This window comes from Capra hircus, chromosome 11, assembly GCF_001704415.2.
Source record: "Capra hircus breed San Clemente chromosome 11, ASM170441v1, whole genome shotgun sequence".
NCBI classification, from domain to species: domain Eukaryota; kingdom Metazoa; phylum Chordata; class Mammalia; order Artiodactyla; family Bovidae; genus Capra; species Capra hircus.
Genome location: NC_030818.1, coordinates 11,379,761 through 11,400,303, shown reverse-complemented (window position 1 = coordinate 11,400,303; position 20,543 = coordinate 11,379,761). Strand labels below are relative to the sequence as shown.

Genomic DNA, 20,543 nt, shown 5'->3' with positions numbered 1-20,543 from the left:
CCTCAACCCAGTCCAAGACTAGACTCCAGTCATTGGTCCCATGCTGACCGTTTCTTCATCTGTAAACAGGGTTAATGACAGGCAACTGATGTCCACGTATTTGGAAAGCGCAACAACAAGAGAAGGAGTTGTTCCTATAAAGCTCTATGGATTTACACAGGGACATGTACACCCAGAGCCAGGTGAGGAAAGTCCATGTGGCCAGTGTAGATATGTCCAGAATGGCCCAGTAGATTCCAAGCTCCTCTACCGGCCCAATTTAGTGAGTTCAGTGGTCAATGTTCGGCCTTGCGGTGAGGTAGGATGTGGGGGCCTGCAGCTAGACTGGTGAGGTTCACCACCGCTAGGGGAACAAAGCCTGGGGCTGAGTTCAACCCTATCCGGCTCCAGTCTCCTCAGTCACAAGCCCAAGCACTTAGTCCTTCCTAGCCACACTCAGAGAACAGGCCTGGGTGACGCTTATCCAACTAAACCTGCCTCCCTGCGGGGACCTTGCTCCAGCAAAATTCACGCTGTCTCCTTCCACATAGAACGAAAATCTCGGTTCCATGTCTTTGCCCAGCTTCGCACCCTCACCACCGCAGCGATATGGCCTGGTTAGGTCCTTATCCCCACTCAGGGTAGCTTCTCCTTACCCGGAACGGAGGGTGAGGCAAAGGGAAAGGGGGAAGAAACAGAGGGAAAGTGGTGGTGGGGGAGAGGGCGGTAAAGAGGCAGGAAAGGGAGAAAGAGACAGACAGCCTGAGACGGAAGCGGAGACGCACAGTGAGCCAGAAAGATCTGGAGGGGCCAGCAAAAGACACAAGCCCTCGCCGCAAATTCAGTAACGATTCCTTCCTCAGGTGTTTCTGGGGCGCCTCCGAGGCGCTCCGCCCGGGTCTGCTCTGGACGCGACCGGCTGCAGGGTGCGGCCGTCTCCCCCCACCCCTCGCCGTCTCCTCCCCACCTCTCCCAAGGGGGCCGGAACGGCTTCGGCGCGCGGGGGCTTTTCGGACCAGTCGAGTGGAAAATAGACTTTAACCCGCTTTGTGGCAACAAGGGCGCCCGGAGCGCTCTCCCCGGCCGAGACTGCGGGCGCTCAGGCAGGCCACTCTCAAGACCTGGCCTGGAGTCCTCGCAGAGCCTCGCGGCACGAGGACCTTCTGGCCGCCGGGCGCCGGGACGCACTGCCCGGATCCGCGCACCCGGGCCGCGGCCAGGCCGCTCTGACTAAGCCGGGCAGCAGCGAGGAAGCAGATCGGCTTCTCGCAGTGCACTGGCAGGGTGCGGGTCCCAGCCTCCCCATCACCGCCTAGCGTCCTCTTGGGCCTGGATACTGTTTTCCTGCGGCCTGGAAGGCCCTGGTGGAAAAGTTTGCTGAGTATTTGTTCTCCTTCCCACTGCCCTCTCATCCCCGACGAATTAGTGCACGAAATAGAAACTGGCTGGAGTAGAGTAGTCCGCTGCTCCGCGTTCGCGAGTGGTGAGGGTCGGAGGAGGCCAGGTGGCCGCTACGTTCCCGGGATGGTCTATGTGTCTTCTTGGAGGGTCTTAGGCGTTGGTTGTGGACTGTTCGGCCACCTCCAACGTAAGACAGTGTCTTCAAGGCCCCGGCCTGTCCTGGACCGCCTGCACCTGAGCTCCGCAATCAGAGAAGAGGAGGAAAGCAGATGGCCCTGCGGGCCGGTCGCGATGCCCGTAGCTGGGCCAAGGACCTGCTTCCAAGCCCGGAGAACTGCAGCTTGAGACGTCTGGGTGACCACTCCGCCAGCTCCTCCAGCGCTTTTCCTGGCCTGGCCTCTTCTGAAAATAACTGCGCGTCCGCTTTCCGAAGCTGTCCCCTTTACCACTCAGAAAACGAGAAACCTCAGGAACAAGCCCGCGGCTTCAGACTGCGTCCCAGGAGACGGACGGTGGGCGATCCCGAGGGTCCTAGCGGCCAGAGGAGCAAGTTCTCAGAAGAATCTATTCGTTGAACCCCAAACACCCACACTGCACTCGAATTCAAGTTATCTGGGAACTGAAACGACATCCCGGGACGAACTGGAGAGGGTTCAACTGATTTACACACTGGGGAGCGGGGCTGGAGACTCTCCCAAGCCCCAGACCCCTCGCACACCTCCTTCTGCTCCCGCCTGGGTGGAGACGCTTGCGGCTGCCGCCAGACTCAGCTAAAGGGCAGAGCTGCGAGAAGACGCGAGAGCAGGAGGAGGCCTAGCTCGCCCCGCACGAGCTCCAGTCCGGCTTTTGCCTCCGACTGCTGGCTCCTTCCCCTTCCCGCGGTCCCTCGCCCCGCCCCGCCCCGCCCCCCACCTTGGGGCAGGTGAGCGGCGGCCAATGGGCGAGCGCGGGGCAGGTGCCCGCTAACTCTCGCCTAGCAGCGCGGTGGCCGAGGCCGGGCAGGACACTGCTGGGAGGACCGGGGGCAGGGGTCGGTCCCGGCTGGACTCGGAAGGGAAGGGGCCGGGCTCAGTCCCCAGGCGGTCGAGGCAGCTCGCAGCTTCGTTCGGAGCCCGCGCCGGTGCCGGCGCCGGGAGCTGCCCGCTTGGGCGCAGAGGCCGGCGCGCCTAGCCTCGCGCCGTGGCCCGACTCCGCGTTCGCCGGCTCGCACGCCCCTCGCCGCTCCGCGCCTGGCTTGTGGGCAGGGGCTGAGCGCGGGCGGGCGGGCGGGGGAGGTGAAGGGTGCTGGTGTGTGTGCATGTGCCTGGCTGGGTGCACACCCCGCACGGCGGCGGCGCCAGGACGCGGAGCGCTCCCCAGAGCCCGGGTGCCTCGCTCGGCTCTGGCGGCCGCGACCATGTTCCAGCCCACAGCCAAGCGCGGCTTTACCATCGAGTCTTTGGTGGCCAAGGACGGCGGCACTGGAGGGGGCACTGGCGGCGGGGGCGCAGGCTCCCATCCCCTGGCGGCGGCCGCCTCGGAGGAGCCGCTCCGGCCCACGGCGCTCAATTATCCTCACCCCAGCACAGCCGAAGCGGCCTTCGTGAGCGGCTTCCCCGCCGCCGCGGGCGCCGGCCGCTCGCTCTACGGCGGTCCCGAGCTCGTATTCCCCGAGGCCATGAACCACCACGCGCTGACCGTGCACCCGGCGCACCAGCTGGGCGCCTCCCCGCTGCAGCCCCCGCACTCCTTCTTCGGCGCCCAGCACCGGGACCCTCTGCACTTCTATCCCTGGGTGCTGCGGAACCGCTTCTTCGGCCACCGTTTTCAGGGTGAGTGCCCACGTTGTGCCCGCCTCGGCGGCCAGCCGGCGCCCGCGCTGCGGCGGCGCGCGGAAGGCTCGGGGGAGTCCGGGGCCATTCAGAAGTTGTGTCAGAAAAGGTTGCAGGTCCACAGAGGCCGATTCCTAAGCAGGGAAAAGCCGCGCCAGGTCCATTCGCTCTTCTGCCTCCTTGGGTTCCCCCCCAGAGAACCAGGTTGGGACCTCCAGGCTTTTCCAGGAATGATGCCGGTCCGGACGCCAAGCCCGGGCGCATCCTTGGAGCCTTTCCTGGTCCTCCCTGCGGCCTGCCTTAAAGTCTCCAGGCTGAGCCAGCCCCATCCCAGAGAACTGAGCGTCGGCCGCCCTCCCTCCGACCCAGCTGGACCTGGGACCGTAGGACGTTCGCACTTCCACAACCAACTCCCAGGGATCCGCCTTCGCTGGCGCAAGGAGACAGGGGAAAGTCCACCTGCTTGTCCCGATTCTGTGGGAAGACGGGGCAGAGGGGAGGGAAAACTGGAGAGTTAATGTTCAGTGTTCAGTGCTCCTCTGTTTGGGGGTGTTTCTCAGCAACCTCGGCCCGACTTCTCCAAGTCACACGTGCCTCTTGGACCCAGGGTGGGAAGGTTTGCCAAAGCAAACCGGCTTCCCGCGACGCTCGCGGACTCCGGGAACCGACAGGCTGCTAGGGTACCGACTGAAGTCCTCCCAGGCAGGGGGCGGGGGCAGAGGGCTTTTAAGGTCGTAGGCAGTCTGAGCCCCCTAGTCTGCACTGGGCAATGGGATTGGTAAGGAAGATCCCCCACTTCTCTCTCTCTCTCTCTCTCTCTCTCTCTCTCTCTCTCTCTCTCTCTCTCTCTCGCTCTTTTACACACACACACACACACACACACACACACACACACACACAGGTTTCAGTGGTCTTTCTCTAAGCAAAGAGTTCCATTAGTTTGGAGTTCGTTTTCTTCTTTGAATTTATTGTTTTTTTCTTTTCTTTTCTTTCTTCTTGCGCACCGCCCCTCACTTTTTTTGGAGTGGCCTTAATTTGTGCAGTAATTGGTTTAGTCTTCAGTTCTATTTTGTTTGTGTAGACCAGACCTCAGCCTTAGGTTTCCTGACTCAGAGCTAGGTAAACTGGCTCTTAGCAAAACAAATGAAAAGTACGTGATTAGAGCTTTGGCTGATCAGGTGGTAAACTGGATCTACACAGTCAAAATAAATTGGGTATTTGGTACAATTATCTAGATAATAGAAGAAAATGACCTCATGAAGCTTTCGCTATGGATGCTTAACTGTATCATGGAAAGCCGCTTTCCCCACCCCAATTTATCAATTTTCCGAGTCGCATCTGGCTCATAGATACTGACCTAGCAGATTCCACAAAATAAGGTAATGTAATTGTTTGAGCAAGAATTTTTGTGGGAAGACTTGTCTGCTCTGGGGATTTCAAAGATTTGCCCAAATCATCCAGAACAAAACAAAAAATGCCTATGGTGTCAGCCGCTATGGGAAAGAAGTCTGTCAATTAAAATCAATGTTTACTGATAAAATTAAGTATTATTTTAAATTGAGCAAACCACCTCGGTCCTCCATGGGCTGGGTCACCGGTCTCTAAACTTGGCGACTGCAGGCCAATTTGAAAGTCGCGGCTGTTTGTAAACCCTCGGGCTGGGGCGGCGGAAGGACCAGCGGTTAGCAGACCAAAGGAGGAACAGGAGCTCGAAGAAGAGGGCAGAACCGGTCCTGACCCCTGTAGTCTCTGCTCACTCGGAGATGGCGTCCCCGGCGACGCCCTCAGCTTTAGACCCGGCGCCCCATGCCCTCCGCGGTTCCTTTCCCGCCATTGACCTCGCCGACACCGGCTTTTAGGGTTCGAGGGCCGGGGCACCAAGGGTCGGGAACGCCTTGTAAGAGATCCAGCTCCGGCTCTGAGCATCCCCAGTCAGGCGAGGCTGAATAAATCCTCGGCAAAATCCTCTCGGAAATTGCCGCCGCTCCCTTCAGCCCCGGCGGGCACGTTGTCTAGTTGCAAAAACGGTTGCATTTTTCTCCCAAGAACTGTGTCTGGACGCGGAGATGGAGCCAAATGTGGTCTCATTTTTGAACACGAGAATCCGTTGGGCACGGAATGACCTTTTTTTTTTAATTCTGAGAGGTTTTGGCTTCAGGGCTGGTCAGCGTCGGGGCAGACACCTTGAGGCCCCGGCGTCCTTGCGTCTTGGGGGCCCTCGGGGATATGAGCCGAGTCATTTCAGGCCCTCCGGCGCCGCGTTTTCTAGAGAACCGGGTCTCTGCGATGCTCATTTCAGCCCCGTTTTAATGCAAGAAGCAAAACCCTACACGAACGAAAAGGAAAACGTCTGCGTTCTGTGCGCAGCGCTCTCCAACAGTGCGGTCCTGGCGCGCAGGGTAGGGCTTCTCCGCTGAGCAAGGCGCTGGGAGAAGAAAAGTCAGCGCGGAATGGTCGGGACCAGGCGGGGGGGACCCCGAAGCCGGAGGCGGCTTTCGAGGCCTGAGGAGGAGGGGCTGGAGAAGACAGCGAGTTAGCCGCACTTCGGTGCTATTTCCCTCGGACAGCAGGAACTTTCCAGGCAGGGAAGCTGCGTCGGGAGGGGGCCGTGGGAGATTAGGCCCTCGGGACTGGTGGTGGTAATGGGCCGGTGCTTCAAAGGGAGCCTTTGTTCCGGCAGGAGGAGCGGGGAATAGGTTATCTCCGCTCGCGGGCGGCTTCTCCTTCTCGTAGCCCCAGGCCCCTCCGCCTCGCCATCCGGCCCAGAGCCCCCAGCTTGCCATAGCATCTCCAGGAGGCACTGCAGCTTGGGCCCCAGGCCTTCGAATCCCTAGTTCTCAGTTCCTGCCACCTCAGTCCTGGGAACGTCGATTGCTAGTTCCCAGCCATTGCCTTAAAGAGAGAGACTGGAGGAAAACGGGGCAGAGTAGGGTTCAGTTACTAGCTACAGGGAAGACTCAGCCAGCCCCTTTCCACTTTCCCGCCTGTCCTTGACTAAAACTGACAGCCTACTCTCACAGACTGTCTCTAAACAGGCCACACTGCAACCCCAGTCTGAGAGCTTGTTCTGCTCTTGTGGTCCAATTAAGGCAAACTGAAGCCATGGTAGGGACGGTTGAGGTCCCTTCTCCACAGATCAGTCAGAGTGGCCCAGGCTCGTAGGCATCATCCTGGTTCTTACAGAAACATGAAACTATGGATCAATTTCTCAGGATGGTTAATTTTGTATTAAACATACTCTTCCTTACAGGAAAAAGTCCTTGCTTCTTTTGAAATCATATCTTTCATCAGTAATCAGCCTCTTGAGTAGTTTTTCCTGGTCTCTGCTCCTTCTTGGTCGGGTCAGGACTTCTGTGTTTCTGCACATGCACACACAGATTACAGGACACATGCTATCTGCCCCTTTGGGGGATTACAATGAACTTACAATGGCTATTCTCTCCCCAGCTGAAGAAGACCCCAAGCAGTCTATCTTTCCCCTAAAATAGCCAGACTTGAGCCAACTGGTCCTATGTATGTCAGGACAGAGAAGCTTGCTGTTTCCATCCTCCACCTTGGGTTTATAAAGACAAGCACAGAGAACTCTACCGCACAAGTGACCAACACACAGCATGGAATTATAAAACACCCATCAAGTCACACACTGAGGCAGGCTGCAGTCCTGCTTTCTCAACCCCACACTACCCTTCACACATCTGCATCCCATTCACTCACAAATCAAGGATATCTCCACACTGCCACTTCATTTCTGACCAGCCTGGGCCCCTGTCATGTTGCTGAGGCCAAAGCCTGTGATCACAGGTGTGTGCTAGGCTTTCTCTCCCTCTCCAGCTCATTTGTCCAGAGAAAACCACTGTTGGTATTTGACTTGAGCTCGGAATGCTATTGTTTGTTGAAGCAATTTATTTTAACATCAACAAGGAGTGTTTGCTTCCCACCCACCTCTGCCGCCTTTCTCTGGCCTCGTCGCACTGGCTCCCACTTGAGGCTGTAATCCTTTTCTGCACCTGGATCCTTCTCTTCCTTTCTCTCCCTCCTATCCCTCTCTGCCAGACCACCTCCCCTGATCATCTGTCCCCTCCATCACCACAAGCTAAACTTTTCCTTCTGTCAGGCCTGAGACCCTGCCACCACCTTGAAGAACCCAGTGGGCAGGGTATCCCCAACCCTCCATCTTCCTGTGATGTGATCCCACTCACTTTTGTAGCAGCACAGATCCAGTCACTTGCAATGGATAAGGCAACTGGAAGTTAGCAGCTTCTCCCTCTCAGGAGACTCTGTCTCCCCCCACCCACCCAGGCACTGGCCACTCATTCCTAGGCAACGCTGTTCCCCAGAAAACCCCAGCAATCAGGTTTTCCTATGTAGATGTCCAAAGCCCACAGACTTGGAGAAAATCAGGTCAGGCAGTTTCCACCAGCAGAGGGACATGAACAGTTACCTGGAGAGTTGTAGCAACAGCATCTCAATTATGTGCTCTTGCCTCACTTACAGAGATAGTTCCAGAGATGGGAGAGCTCAACTGAATTATCCAAACAATTGTCTTAAGAACAAAACAACAAATCAAACTGAGTCAAACCAGTGGCCATTTCTGAAGAAATTAATTGGATCAGTCAATCTCAACCGCTAACTGTCAAAACATTTCATGCAGTGCTCTGCATTCTTGGTGGGTTAGGGTACTAGTTAGTATGTGCCACTGTATGGGAATCCATGGATGGTGTCAGGGCCTGTTTCCAGTCTTGCTGGCATGTGCAACCAAGCCAGAGGTTGTGTAAGGACCTAGTGGGGGGATTCCTTGAAACCGGGGCTGTGGATGGAAGCTTGTTCTAGCTTTTGTAGTTCCTGACCCTACTACCTCAGCCCTATTCAGCCCAATGTCAGCCCCTCCTCCTGCATGGAGCAGCTGAGTCCCCGTGATGGCCAACATTTGCCAAGGGACTGTTACACTCTTTGAAAATCCTGTATGGTAGATAGGAGAAAAAGACAGTAGGGAGGCTGGAGCATATATTACATACGCCCATGCAGAAACCAATATATCTATATCTATTAGAGAGAGAGATGACATCTAGTTATTTATACACATGTCTCTTCAGCACGAGATTATTCAGGGATGAAGCAAGGTCTTTTTCCACCAGAGAGCAGTAAGTCTGCAGGAAGAGGATTTTCTCTGAAGACCTGGGGGGAGAGAGGTGGGATATTTGGAAGAAGTAACCTAACTGGAGACTTCCAGATGCTGTCTGGATTTTGACCTGGCCCCTGGCCTATGTTTACCACTTGCGGAGCCTCCGCTAGTTGGCAGGAATTTTCTATGGGCTAGTGGCCTGAGCATTTAGTTGCAAGGCTGGTTTAAGCAGGTGTGAAGGGAGAGTTCCTAAGATACCCTCAGTTCTTGAATCTGCGTTTGGTACGGGGACATCTGACAGCCAGGTTGTGCCCCTTGCAACTTTCCTGACACCCAGCCCTGTCTCTACCCCTGGTCCACTTTGAGGGAGACACGACGGGGCATACCAGACAAAGAGAGCTTCCCCTGGCCTCTTAGGCTGCTCAGGCACTGTGGACTCGGGCGGGTGGGCGCCTCTACAGACCCCGGCCCGCCTCTTGGCCCAACAGTGATCCGCAGCGCTGATTCCGGGCGTCCCCTGACCCGATAGCTCTCCGCCAGGAGGAGGTATGGGGAGAGGTGTGGACTTAAAGAAGGGGAGGCAAAAGGGAAAGCCAAGACGTGGGTGTGTGTGTGTCAAGGGTTGGAGAGTGCAGCGGAGCGCTCCGGGGCGTGTGCGAGCGAGGCGCGAGGGCCGAGCTCGGCCGGCTTCGCGGGCGGCCGGGCCGCAGCTCACGGTGCGCTTCTCTCTGTCTGTATCTGCCGTCGGCGACGCGGCCACAGCGAGCGACGTGCCCCAGGACGGGCTGCTTCTGCACGGCCCCTTCGCGCGCAAGCCCAAGCGGATCCGCACGGCCTTCTCGCCCTCGCAGCTGCTGCGACTGGAGCGTGCCTTCGAGAAGAACCACTACGTGGTGGGCGCCGAGCGGAAGCAGCTGGCCGGCAGCCTCAGCCTCTCCGAGACGCAGGTAATGAATGGTCCGCGCTGCGCCCGGGGGCCAGGTGGAGGTGGGCCGGGCGGGTGCCGGAGAGGCACCCTAGCCTCGCCCCCTAGCCTGCCCCGGCTCCTCCCGCCACCCTTGCGGCGCCCCCGCCATGACTGTCTTCCCTCCAACTGCGTACAGCCTCGAAGGGGCCACAGGACTTTTATTAAGTACTAAGGACCTACCCGGAGGCTGGGATCAAACCTTATTCCGACCCAGCTCACACAGCCCACGGGAGGTGCCAGCTGTCGGGAGGCGGCGGGCGCCCTCGGGAGCCGGCCGAGCGCGGAACACCCACGCGCGGTCACCCCGCGCCCGCCCGGGCCCTCTGGTGTCGTCTCAGCCCTGCGGTGACTGCAGCCCTTCTCCCGCCACTGTTCTGGGGGCCCTCGGAGGTGTGTGAGGTGCCCAGGCCTGCCCCGTACTCGCTCCGCTGCCGTGCAGGGGCGACGGGGGCGAAGGCCTCGCGGTGGGGAGAAAGACCACGGGTCCCCGGGCTATAAAGAGCAGAAGGTTGGCCGGGAGTGCGCGCCCTTGCCCGGGGTCCGAGGCCGGCCCTGGTCTCTGCGCGGGCGGGCTGGCACCGCGCTGAAACGGCCGTGTGTGTGTGCAGGCGTCGGCGAGACCTGGAAACGGTGGGAAAGTAGATTCTGGTATCCAGGGCCTGTTTTCATCATTTGAAGAGCTGTTGAATTGGGGAGGGAATAAACTGCGATGGCATTGAAGGGATTTGAACTGGGTGAAATTACAATCACCACGTAGTGTTTTTGTAATTGATTTTTAAAAATTAAAGAACTAGAAGGGAAGTATAGGGAGGCAGATTTGGCCTTATTGTAAGTAAAGACTTCGGCATAAATAAATGTCTGGCAGCACCGCTAAGCTCTCGGTCCGCCCGGAGTCCAGCGCGCTGGGGTGGCTGGTTGCTGCCCTGGAGGAGGATTTCTGTAACTGGGTAGCCTTTGGGAGACCTTAACTCCTTCGCGTCCCCGACAGCTTCCAGATTCACAAAGAGAGAGGTCGGCTGGCGGCCCAGCCGCTCTCGCCCGCCGCCGGCATCTCATCTTCCGCTGCTTTTTCTGCTCGCCTCTCACACCACCATCCTCCACCCGAGTCCCGACAGAGAGATGGTGCCGGGCTGGGGGCGGGGGTGGGGTGTGTGTGCAGCCTGGGCTCTCCTGGGTAGCAGTGAGGCTAGATAGAAGGCTTCATGTGGGAGTCCAAACTCAACTTCGTCCCCAGCCCCGACCTCACTCTTCCCGCTCACGACGCATGTTGGGATCTCTGTCCCACCTGTCTGATGCCCTGTTTCATCAACGCATTGCTCCCGTCTCTGCGGCACGACCCGGGCTTTTTCAGATTTGCTAGCCGGTCTGTTCTAACTGCAGAGATCAAGCTCACACACACACACACACAAAAAAACCCAGAGTTAAATTTTAAACACTTTTTTTTAAAGAAAGGTATTTAAAAAAATAATAAAATAACACCCACTTTTCCCTCTTCGCAAACGTTTTAAAATTTTTGTTTAAAACAAGGTGTCATTTAAGAATGGTATTTATAGTTACCTTTATTTAAAAAGTATTAGTTATTAAATTTAATTGCAGAAGTGTAAGAAAACAAAACCATTTATGTCCACCAACCACAGATTAACACTTGTTGAAATAATGTCATTTTTTTAACCTCCATATTTTTAGTTCAGTGAGAGCATTTTTAATTGACCTTCTTTCAACTGAACTTATCTGCCTGTCACTATTTGGGCCTAACAATGCCAGTTAGTAAACCTAATGATTGTTTCCTCTCATTTTTATTAGAAGGTGCTTAAACATATGTTTAAAAGAAAACCAGCTAGAAAATAAAATGGATCCAGCTTTGTTAACTATCAAAACTCCTGGCTAATCTTGTTACATCTATAAATGAGCTGGTATAAGCATATGAAACAAACAAAATAATAGAACTGTGGGACATTTGAGCCTGAGAAACCTCCTTGTAGAGTCCTATCCTTCCAGGTGAGGCCTTTAAGATGGAGAAATGAACTAGGCAGAGCTCCCCAAGCATGCACAAATGGGATTTCAGCATTTGCCTCCCTACTAACTGTGTGACCTTGGGCCAGTTACTCAACTTCTCTGAATTCTGGTATCATCATCCAGAAAATAGGTTTAAGGATCAAAGATACCTAACTTGAACTCAAATAATATTAATTATCACCCCCAGTACTTCTCTCCCCTTTGTTGAAAGTAATATGTCAAGTTATTGTAATAAGGTCTACACCTGGAATTACTGATTCTTAGTTCAGTCTTTTTCATCAGCAGAGCTGCTTTCTGTCCCTTTTGTAACTATCATTTGGACCTAGGCTATATAATTAACTAATTATCTATCCATCTCGCTGTATTTGCCAGGCAAGCTTACCTGTCAAATCTAGCTATCAGCTATTTGTCAAGCTTCAATCATTCCCATCAGCCCCCTGCCATCTATTTCTACTGTCAATATCTATATTTGTCTCTCAGAACTCTCTATTCTGTCCCTCACAGATAGCTATTTTATATCTAGCCATGTACTTCTGTCTACTCTCATTAAATTACCTCCACAACGCTGGTTAATTTATATTTCCTACTTATTATTAATTCTATCTGTTATTAATTATCTATCTGTTATTATTAATTCTATCTCTGAACAATAATTCCTATTTACCCAACTGTTGATTATCTCTTTATCATCTATTCTGTTTTACCTTCTATATATCTACCATCCATGTCAAACTTCCATCTCTATAGATCTTTAGCAGCTGACAGTATATGCATATGTCTATAATGGTTATCATCTCATCAACTCTTGCTTTGTCTATTTTTCTGGGCCTCAGTTCCTGATCTGTAAGGTTGAGTAAAATGAACTCCAGGGTTCTTTCCATCCCTGAGCATCTGGCTTATCTATATTCTATTTCTCTGTATTTCTGTATAATCTCTCCTCCAGGTTCTCAGGACTCACAGCATATCTCCTGCATATCACAATATGTAGGATTTTGCTATTGTTTAATAACCCGCCCTGCCAAGTGTCAGACTATACACTGGTTGCGTCCATCTCTCAAAGAAATCTTAAAATACGGATTCCTAGAGCCTGCTCAGGAGGTTCTCTTAGGAGTTCCAGGGTGAGACCCAGGGAAGTTTATAAAGTAGCTCTCTGGGTGATCCTAATGAACTATAGCCCTGAGCATCTCAACTCTGGGAGACAGAGGGCAAGCCTTCCTTCTTCTTGCTGTGTCCCAGGGCCCAGTTCAGTGACCAGCAAGGAGTAGATGTTCCATAAACATGTGCTGAATGAGTGGGCAGTTTTCTGTTAACTGTATACTTATCCATATGCTAATTTTATCAGTCATTCCCCTCACTCTTTGCCATCACTGCTCTCTTTCCGTCCTTCTGCTTCTATGATTCCCTTGCACTTCCATAGCTGATTGTTGATCAGTCATAGGTGATGGAGTTTTATTGACCAATTCATGGATAAAACTTCAGGGAGGGTTAAGCAGATCGGTGTGTGGGTCTTAGTTCAGAGTTCAGGGGTATCTGTATGCCCAAAGCTCTAGCATGGGATGCTGTGGGTAGGCAACCCAAGCTTTTTAGTTGGGATAGGGCTTTAAATTGGTTGGGAGTGGAGTTAATGGTGTGGGTTAATCCAGGAGGAGGAGGGAGGGGCCCTGGGCAAGCGCTAGTTCTTCCTTCTAGCTCTTGGCTCCTCTTTGCTGTAGCACAGCCCAGCAGTCTGACCAGGGGGAAGGCCATCTAAGATTCAATCCTGGTGGCCGGTAGGGCAGACTCAGGCCTGGGTTAGATCAGACCCTCGAGTTTGAGTGAGCTTGTGTGTGTGTGTGTAATGAGCATATGTAACATATATGTGAGGCTTCTCTGGTGGCTCAGCAGTAAAGAATCCACCTTCAATGCAGGAAACATGGGTTTGATCCCTGAGTCGGGAAGATCCCCTGGAGGAGGGCATGGCATGAAGTAACTGGCCCAAGGTCACACAGTCAGTTAGCAGGCAGGCAAATACTGTAATCCTATTTGCCTGCTTGGAGAGCTCTGCTTAGTTCGTTTCTCCACTCCAGTATTCTTGCCTAGAGAATTCCATGAACAGAGGAGCCTGGAGCACCACAGTCTGTAGGGTTACAAAGAGTTGGACACGACTGAAGCAACTTAGCACACATGCATGAACATATGTGTGCCCGTAATGTGGAGGACATGTGGGCTGAGTGTGATCAGTGCCCAAAGGTCAGATGCTGTCACAGGTACAACCGGGCACAGAGCACCTCTGTGAGCTTCTGTGCATGTGGGCGGAGGGGCACATTAGTTTTAGGGGGAGGGAGAGAAAGCATTTGGTTGCTCCAGTTGACGGATTGGTCAGTATTTCTAGCTGTTCCTCCAACTCCAGACAGTTCAGGAGGTGTTTCTTGACCTACCCTGGCTGAGTTTAGCTGAATTGTGAGGGGAAGGGATGCAGAAATGTGGTCTCTTGGCCTTGGAGATTCCTCAGACAGTGGTGGGGCGTGCAAGGGGTGAGTGACTGGAGTCCCACTGAAGCCACAGCTGTGGACTGAGGAGGTCAGGGGAGAGTTACATGGGCGGAAGGCTCCTGGAAGACCACAGCCATGGAGACAAAGAGGGCTGTCTAGACTGATGGGAAGAAAGCGGGAGGGTTTGGGATTAAGATGGTGCGGGAGCTATCGAGTGTGGCTGCCTTCTTAGGGCCCAAGAGCATGGGTGGGGGCGATCTTAGGAGGCAGAAGTGTGTGGTCACCTGCCTATGGGTTTTCCCCAGAGGGGCATGGTAAGAAGACTTCCTGCCTGGAATATCTCCCTTTGGGGGATGGATAAAAGGGAGCTATCCAAGGAACTTGAATTTTTGGGAAAGGTTACTGGCTCACTGTGTATTCTGAGATGGATTCATCCCTTCCCTAAGTCTTGGCTCTTCTCCAAGAACTTCTGCACCTCTGAAGGTCCAGGAGTCCAGTGGGAGGCAGGAGAGGACAGGAGAGGTAAGGGAGGCTGGAGTGGTTCTCTGAGGGTGTGGTCCTGAGAAGACAGGCGAATCTTGTGATGTCTCCCTGAGAGTGAAGACATCCAGGGTGGACCGAGAGAGGAGGAAGCCAGAAAGCTTAGGAAGAGTTAGGACTCTGGTTGATGAGGAGCCAGAGGCAACCTCAGTTTGGGGGAGTGAGGGGTGAGCTTAGCATGGCATTGGGCTTGACCTTGAGTGTGGGAGCAGTTCGGGGGGGCAAATGTTAGGAAGCAGGTCCCCAGTGGAGAGGGCAGGGAGGCGAGCTGAGGAGTGGCTTGATTAATGCCTCCAAGCATCTGTCTCGCCTGAGGATGGCAGACTAGAAAGAGTGGTGTGTCTCGGTGTCTGAGGGTGACAGAATAGGAGGACACAGGCTTAAATTAAAACGGAACAGTTAATAGTAGGACATAAGGAGAAACTTCTTGTATCAGAGTTACAAGACTCAAGTGCCCTTGATAGAGGTTTTTGAACTCTTTGAGGAGAGGACAAGTATTCACCTGAAAGTGTGCAGGGGCCCAGATAGGATGGGCTAAGACTGGGGAGTGGTGGAAAAGAAGGGATCCAGACCTGGTTCGTTCAAAGGTAGTCTGAAACACTGGCTGGAGCTATAGTTTGCTCGTTTGTAAGTTCACCTGTCCATTCACTCACGCACATCTTCATTCATCGGTGTATACAGTGATCAGTCCACTAATGCTTTGATACCTTCATTCATCCTCACCAGTTTCACCTGAATCAATCAGTCAGCCTAATTCAAGCTGACCCTTGTCCCCTCAACAATGGATCTTCCTCTCCACCTTCCTCCTAGAAGTGGTCAATCCAGTCCAAGGCTGAAAGAATTAGGAACTGACCCTCTTATAGAAGTGGCCACTGAAGTAAGCCAAGAAAGGATCCCATCTCTCTAGCAGTCAGCAATTTCCAAACCCCTTTTCCAGTGAAGAGTCCAGTCCCTCTACCACTGATTTTCTCCTGTTTGCCATGTTGGCACAAGTGCCTCTTTGCTGGAGCACAGGGCTCAGTCACTTCCCCTCTGCCCTGCCAGCTGAACATACCTGGAACAGGCCCACTGGGCCTCCAAAGCCATCTAACACACCACTTTTGTTCTCCAGGTTCCCATGCTGTCTGATGAGGAGACAGAGGTTTGAGCAAATAAATTAACACGTTGCTGGAGTCACTGTCACTGAGACAGAGAAAAGCACTAAGGAAGTACAGACAGGCAGTGGGCCACATCCAGGGACAAGGGAACAGAGCTTCAGAGGCCAAGTAAGAGAGTTCCCGGTGGTGTAACTTGGACAAAAGTGGAGACTCTTGGAAGGATCTTGCTTATCAGAAAAACTGAGAGCCATTGAGTGTGGTAGGGACTTAGAAGGCCACAAGGAACCTCTCTCTAAACCCAGAGGGTTTCCCTGGTCAGAAAGCCAAGTGTGCCTTGGGTTTAAGGAAAGGTGAGCAGCTTGCCAGTGTTGGGGGCCGGCAGTGCAGAGTACGTACAGCCTCCCACGGCCTCTGCCACTGAGCTGGTAGCCACATTATGTGACCTGGCTCCTTTCTAGGTTTTCTGCCCTCTAGGGAAGGAGTTCTGGGATGACCCCAGGTTTGCCTGGCTGGACTGGAAAGTTCATGGGGTGTCATTCTTAACTCTTACCACACTTGGGCCCAATTCCTTTTCTTTTACCAAATAAAAAATTACTATTCATTGTTATAAGTGAGCATTAAAGAGAAGTCGGAAAAGTGGAAAGAAGACAAGTCACCCATACTTTGGGCACATTTCCTTCTAGTCTTTTTTCCCCCGTGCATAGGCTTTGTTTTTCCGTGGTTGTGATCACACTGTGCCCAAACTGTGCATCCTGCCGTTTTCACTGATATTACTAAGCCATGAGCATCCCCTTGTTATTACAGTCTTTGTAAACAGCATCTGGACACGCAGCCCAAGGCTGTTCTCCGGAAGATAGCCAGGCTGCCTGGGAAGAGAGTTTTCATCCCCGTTTCTAGAGAGCGGCCTCCTTGACCCTAGTAGTTTTCATGGAGAAAATATTCAGAATTGATTTTCATTTGGGTTGGCCAGGAAGCTGTCCCTGGTGTGAAAACATACTCTGTGCCCTAAGTTCCACCACTAAAGCTTTTACTCTTTGGGCCAGTGATGCTGGGCAAGGGTAGCAGGCTAGGCTAATCCCTCTAGAGATGAGTCTCCTTTCTGGAAGGAGACTTGGGAATGCATGGGGGAGGGAGAAGGTACAGAAAGGGCCCTGTGTCCCTGGTGCCGCCCCAGATCGTGCATCACCAGTCTGGCCATGCTTAGCCCTCAGCCAGCCCCTGGGGCTCTCAGGAATACCGCCCCAGCCCTGCATCCAGGCCTGAGTCACACACCCGCCTTGCACAGGAGGCTGGGCGAGCTCACCCGCCTACGGGCTGGCACAATCACAGTGGGCTCCAGGGTGGGGGGCAGGGGCCAGGCTGGCTGCCAAATGCTTCTGCCGAGAACCACCCAGGGCCCAGCCAGCCCTGTGCCTGAGGAAAGGTGGGCACGGAATCCAGAAGCCCTGCCCCTAGAACATCTGCCATCTTCTCCATCTATCTGAGCTGGGACATGCAGGCAATGGGTTTGAATCCAGCCCGGGAACTGAAGGAAGGAGGCCTCCCCTCACTCCATCCACCAAGGCCAGTCATCTCTTCCCGTCCATGTGGCTGTTCTGTGTAGCACTGAGTGCCGGCTGCCCTCACACCCACCCTGGTGCTCAGAAACCAACAGGCAGGACCGACGGTGCCATGGAAACCCTGGGAGGGACGGGCTCCACGGAGGGAATGGGGGGCGATGTCTGCAGAATGGGAAGGCGGGGCGTCCTGAGCATGAAGCTGCCCCCTGGGCCTGCGTGCCAGTCCAGCTTTGTCTGCCACCACCTGGCTTTGCGGCTAAGGCCTATGCTTTTCACCCATTCTCAGGGAGCAGGGACAGATCCATGTAGTGTCTCTGAGGATTGCCTTTAGCTGCCCCCACCCCAGGATTCAAGGTTCTCCCCTAGCAGTCACTGCTGTTGCCGCAGCGAGGTGCTCACCATTGTTCCACACACATGAGCTACCGCTCACCACCTGTATGGGGGCCAGGGGTCACTCCAACTGCGATTGTCTGCATCTGGGCTTAGTTGCTTCAGTCGTGTACAACTCTGAGTGACCCCCATGAATTGTAGCACTCCAGGCTCCTCTGTCCATGGATTCTCCTGGCAAGAATACTGGAGTGGGTTGCCATGCCCTTCTCCAGGGGATTTTCCCAACCCAGGGATCGAACCTGCGTCTCTTATGTCTCCTGCGTTGGCAGGCAGATTCTTCACCACTTGCACCACCTGGGAAGCCCATCCATTTGCTTTTTAAATGTGCTATTATTTCAGGAAACCCTCCATGCCTCATAAGCCTGCCCCTTGGCACCGCCTTCCCCAGGTATCCTGTGGAACAAAAGCCCAGAACGTGTCCTAAAGCTGTAAAGGGCCCCAGAAAGCATCTCTCTTAGGCATGAGGGACTTAAGTCCAGAGAGGGGAGGGAACACAGCAGATGATCAGCACTCAGCGCCTCCCGCCAACTCTGAGGGTGATCTGGTCTGGCCTGGTGCTGCAAGGCCAAGAAAAGGACTGTGTAGTTAGGAGGAGTTGACAAAGTGAGGTTTCCTCCACAGTCCTCAAGAACTAAAACTATAAAACTAGTGAAGGACCAGGACGATCCTCCCAGATCATGCAGGAGAGGTTGTTAAGGGCTGTTGTGGGCTGGGCACTGAGCAAATGCTGGAGGAGGCAGGAGAAGGCGGGATGATGAGATGGGACTGAGTCTTGGAGGCTTCCTAGAGGGGATGGGCTTAGCATCATGGGCCCGCCCTGCCTCCACAGCACACAGGAGAGTTGCTGGCCTCCGACCCCTCTCCTTGTCAGGGCTCTCGCTGCCTGACACGAATTGGGGGGCTCTCTGTGTTTAAGAAGGAGCTCGCTTCTGTCCCCTGGTATTTCTCCCAGCTATTCCTTGTGTGACCTGTTCCCACATCTGGATGGGCTCCAAGGGCTGGTGATGTGGAGGCAGCAAGTCCAGAGCACCGGGTGGGGATGCAGACACCCCGATGTGTCAGGAGGATGAGGCCTCCATTGGTGGATTTCAGACTACCCTGAGGAGCTGGCACCCAAGGATCCCGGACTCCCCACCCATCCAGCTCCAGCTCTGAGGCAGGATGGAGGATTCTACCTGAGGTTACTAAGACAGGCTCCTCTTGTGAGACAGACTGACCTGGACGGTATGAGATGTTGGCGCCTCGAGCAGTGGGGTCTGTGTGCCTCAAAGAGCTCTGGCTGTCCTGGACACTGCCCTTGGCAGGGACAGCACCTCCAGGTTAAGTGGCTGTGTCTGCTCTGCGTCTTCGTGCTGCTCTGAGCACAGGGTTGCCCTGGGGGTGGGGATCACCCCAGCCATCCAGACCCAAGTGATGGCTACAGGAACCAGGATGCGCGGCAGCTCCATGCCCCGTCCCTCCCCTCTGTTGCTGCTGCTGCTGCTAAGTCACTTCAGTCCTGTCCGACTCTGTGCGACCCCATAGACGGCAGCCCACCAGGCTCCCCCATCCCTGGGATTCTCCAGGCAAGAGCACTAGAGTGGGTTGCCATTTCCTTCTCCAATGCATGAAAGTGAAAAGTGAAAGTGAAGTCGCTCAGTCGTGTCTGACTCTTAGCGACCCCATGGACTGCAGCCCACCAGGCTCCTCCGTCCATGGGATTGTCCAGGCAAGGGTACTGGACTGGGGTGCCATTGCCTTCTCTGCCCCTTTGTTGAGGGGACAGCAAAACAGCCCCCCTCAGGCCCACTGTGCCCTGGCCCCCCTCATTTGCATCTGGAAGGGAAGACCTCCAGACCCATCAGATGGCACCGGCCTTCGGAGACGGCCCTGGGCTCGATTTCCCCATCCGGCTCCCAGCCCAGCCTGAAGGCTGAGTGGCTGCTGGGGGCTTCCTGGGTGTTTCTCACCTGTGCCCCTCCCTCCCCGGCCCAGGTGAAGGTGTGGTTCCAGAACCGGAGGACAAAGTACAAGCGGCAGAAGCTGGAGGAGGAAGGGCCCGAGTCGGAGCAGAAGAAGAAGGGCTCCCATCACATCAACCGGTGGCGCATTGCCACGAAGCAGGCCAACGGGGAGGACATCGACGTCACCTCCAATGACTAGGGTGGGCAGCCGCGACCCCACCAGGGCAGAGTGCCACGCGCTGCTGGCCAGGCCCCCCCACCGGTGGGCCCAGCAGGACTCTGGCCACTCCTCGGCCGGGCTGCGTGGAGGCCTCAGGTCATGGCCCCGGAGGGCTCGGCGCCTGGGGCCACCACCGACAGAGGGACAAGATATGGGCTGGCTGAGGCCCGGGACTGCTCGACCTTCTCCTTGGAGAGCCTGCCCACCTGGGCAGTGCAGCCTCCCAGCCACTCTCCATTTCTCTTATCTCCTTTTCGTTTTGACGCATTTCTGTTTTAATTTATTTTGCAGGCACCCGCTGTAGTTCTTAGTGATCCCCTTGTGTCTCCCTTCCCTATGGGAACAATAAAAGTCTCTCTCTTAATGACATGGGTATCCAGCTCCAACCCCAGAGCCTGTGAGCCTGCTGGGTTCTGGCTCTGAGAGCCACAGGGGGAACTGGCTGAGCAAGCTTGTTCAGAGCCTGGGAATCTGGACAGGGCCTTGGAGACTCAATCCACTGACTCTTCTCTTGATGGTGCTTGACCCTGGTCTCTAGCTCCAACTCCACAGCAGGAGAAACTGACGCTAGATGTAGGGAAGGACCACCCTATATTCTGAGGGAGGCTATGCTCAAGTCTTCCCAAACTTAATGAATGGTGAGAATCAGGCCCAGGTGGGTCATGGAGGAGAGAGCATCCATATTTCTCCATGCGTGGAGTTCTAGTGACTTCTCCAGTGGAGGGGAAAATGGGGCTGGGTAGAGGGGGCACCCTTCCCAGAGGCTGACCACCTCTGCCCCAAGTCCTGCCCCACCAGGATGCTCTCCTGTCCCTGCAAAGCTCCTCTGGGTGGATGAAAGCTTCAGAGACAGGGCTTCAGGCTGAGCTCACAACTGGCTCCTTAGGGCCTTCCAGCCTGGGAAAGAGCTCGAGGCAGGGCCCACCGATCTCTAGTTCATCTGCCTCCAGTTTGTTCACTTGTCTTTCCTGCTTGTCACGCAGCACGGTTTCCTTCATCCTAAGAAAACCTGTATTCGTAACCTGTA

The 20,543-nt window shown here is 54.6% G+C and overlaps 1 protein-coding gene across 1 annotated transcript; it reads left to right on the top strand.

Moving 5' to 3' along the window:
- On the top strand, positions 927-19,883 carry EMX1 (empty spiracles homeobox 1). The gene is made up of 3 exons (XM_018055049.1): positions 927-3,191; positions 9,076-9,260; positions 19,328-19,883. The coding sequence occupies exons 1-3, from the start codon at positions 2,678-2,680 to the stop codon at positions 19,493-19,495; spliced, it is 867 nt and encodes a 288-aa protein (XP_017910538.1). The 5' UTR covers positions 927-2,677; the 3' UTR covers positions 19,496-19,883.

What these genes read in the sequence shown, in the direction of transcription:
- EMX1 (XM_018055049.1), top strand. Translation starts at nt 2,678, where the DNA reads ATGTGCCTGGCTGGGTGCACACCCCGCACGGCGGCGGCGCCAGGACGC. An exon ending in CTTCGGCCACCGTTTTCAGG is followed by an intron (nt 3,192 to 9,075) that starts GTGAGTGCCCAC and finishes ACGCGGCCACAG; the next exon opens with CGAGCGACGTGCCCCAGGAC. An exon ending in TCAGCCTCTCCGAGACGCAG is followed by an intron (nt 9,261 to 19,327) that starts GTAATGAATGGT and finishes TCCCCGGCCCAG; the next exon opens with GTGAAGGTGTGGTTCCAGAA.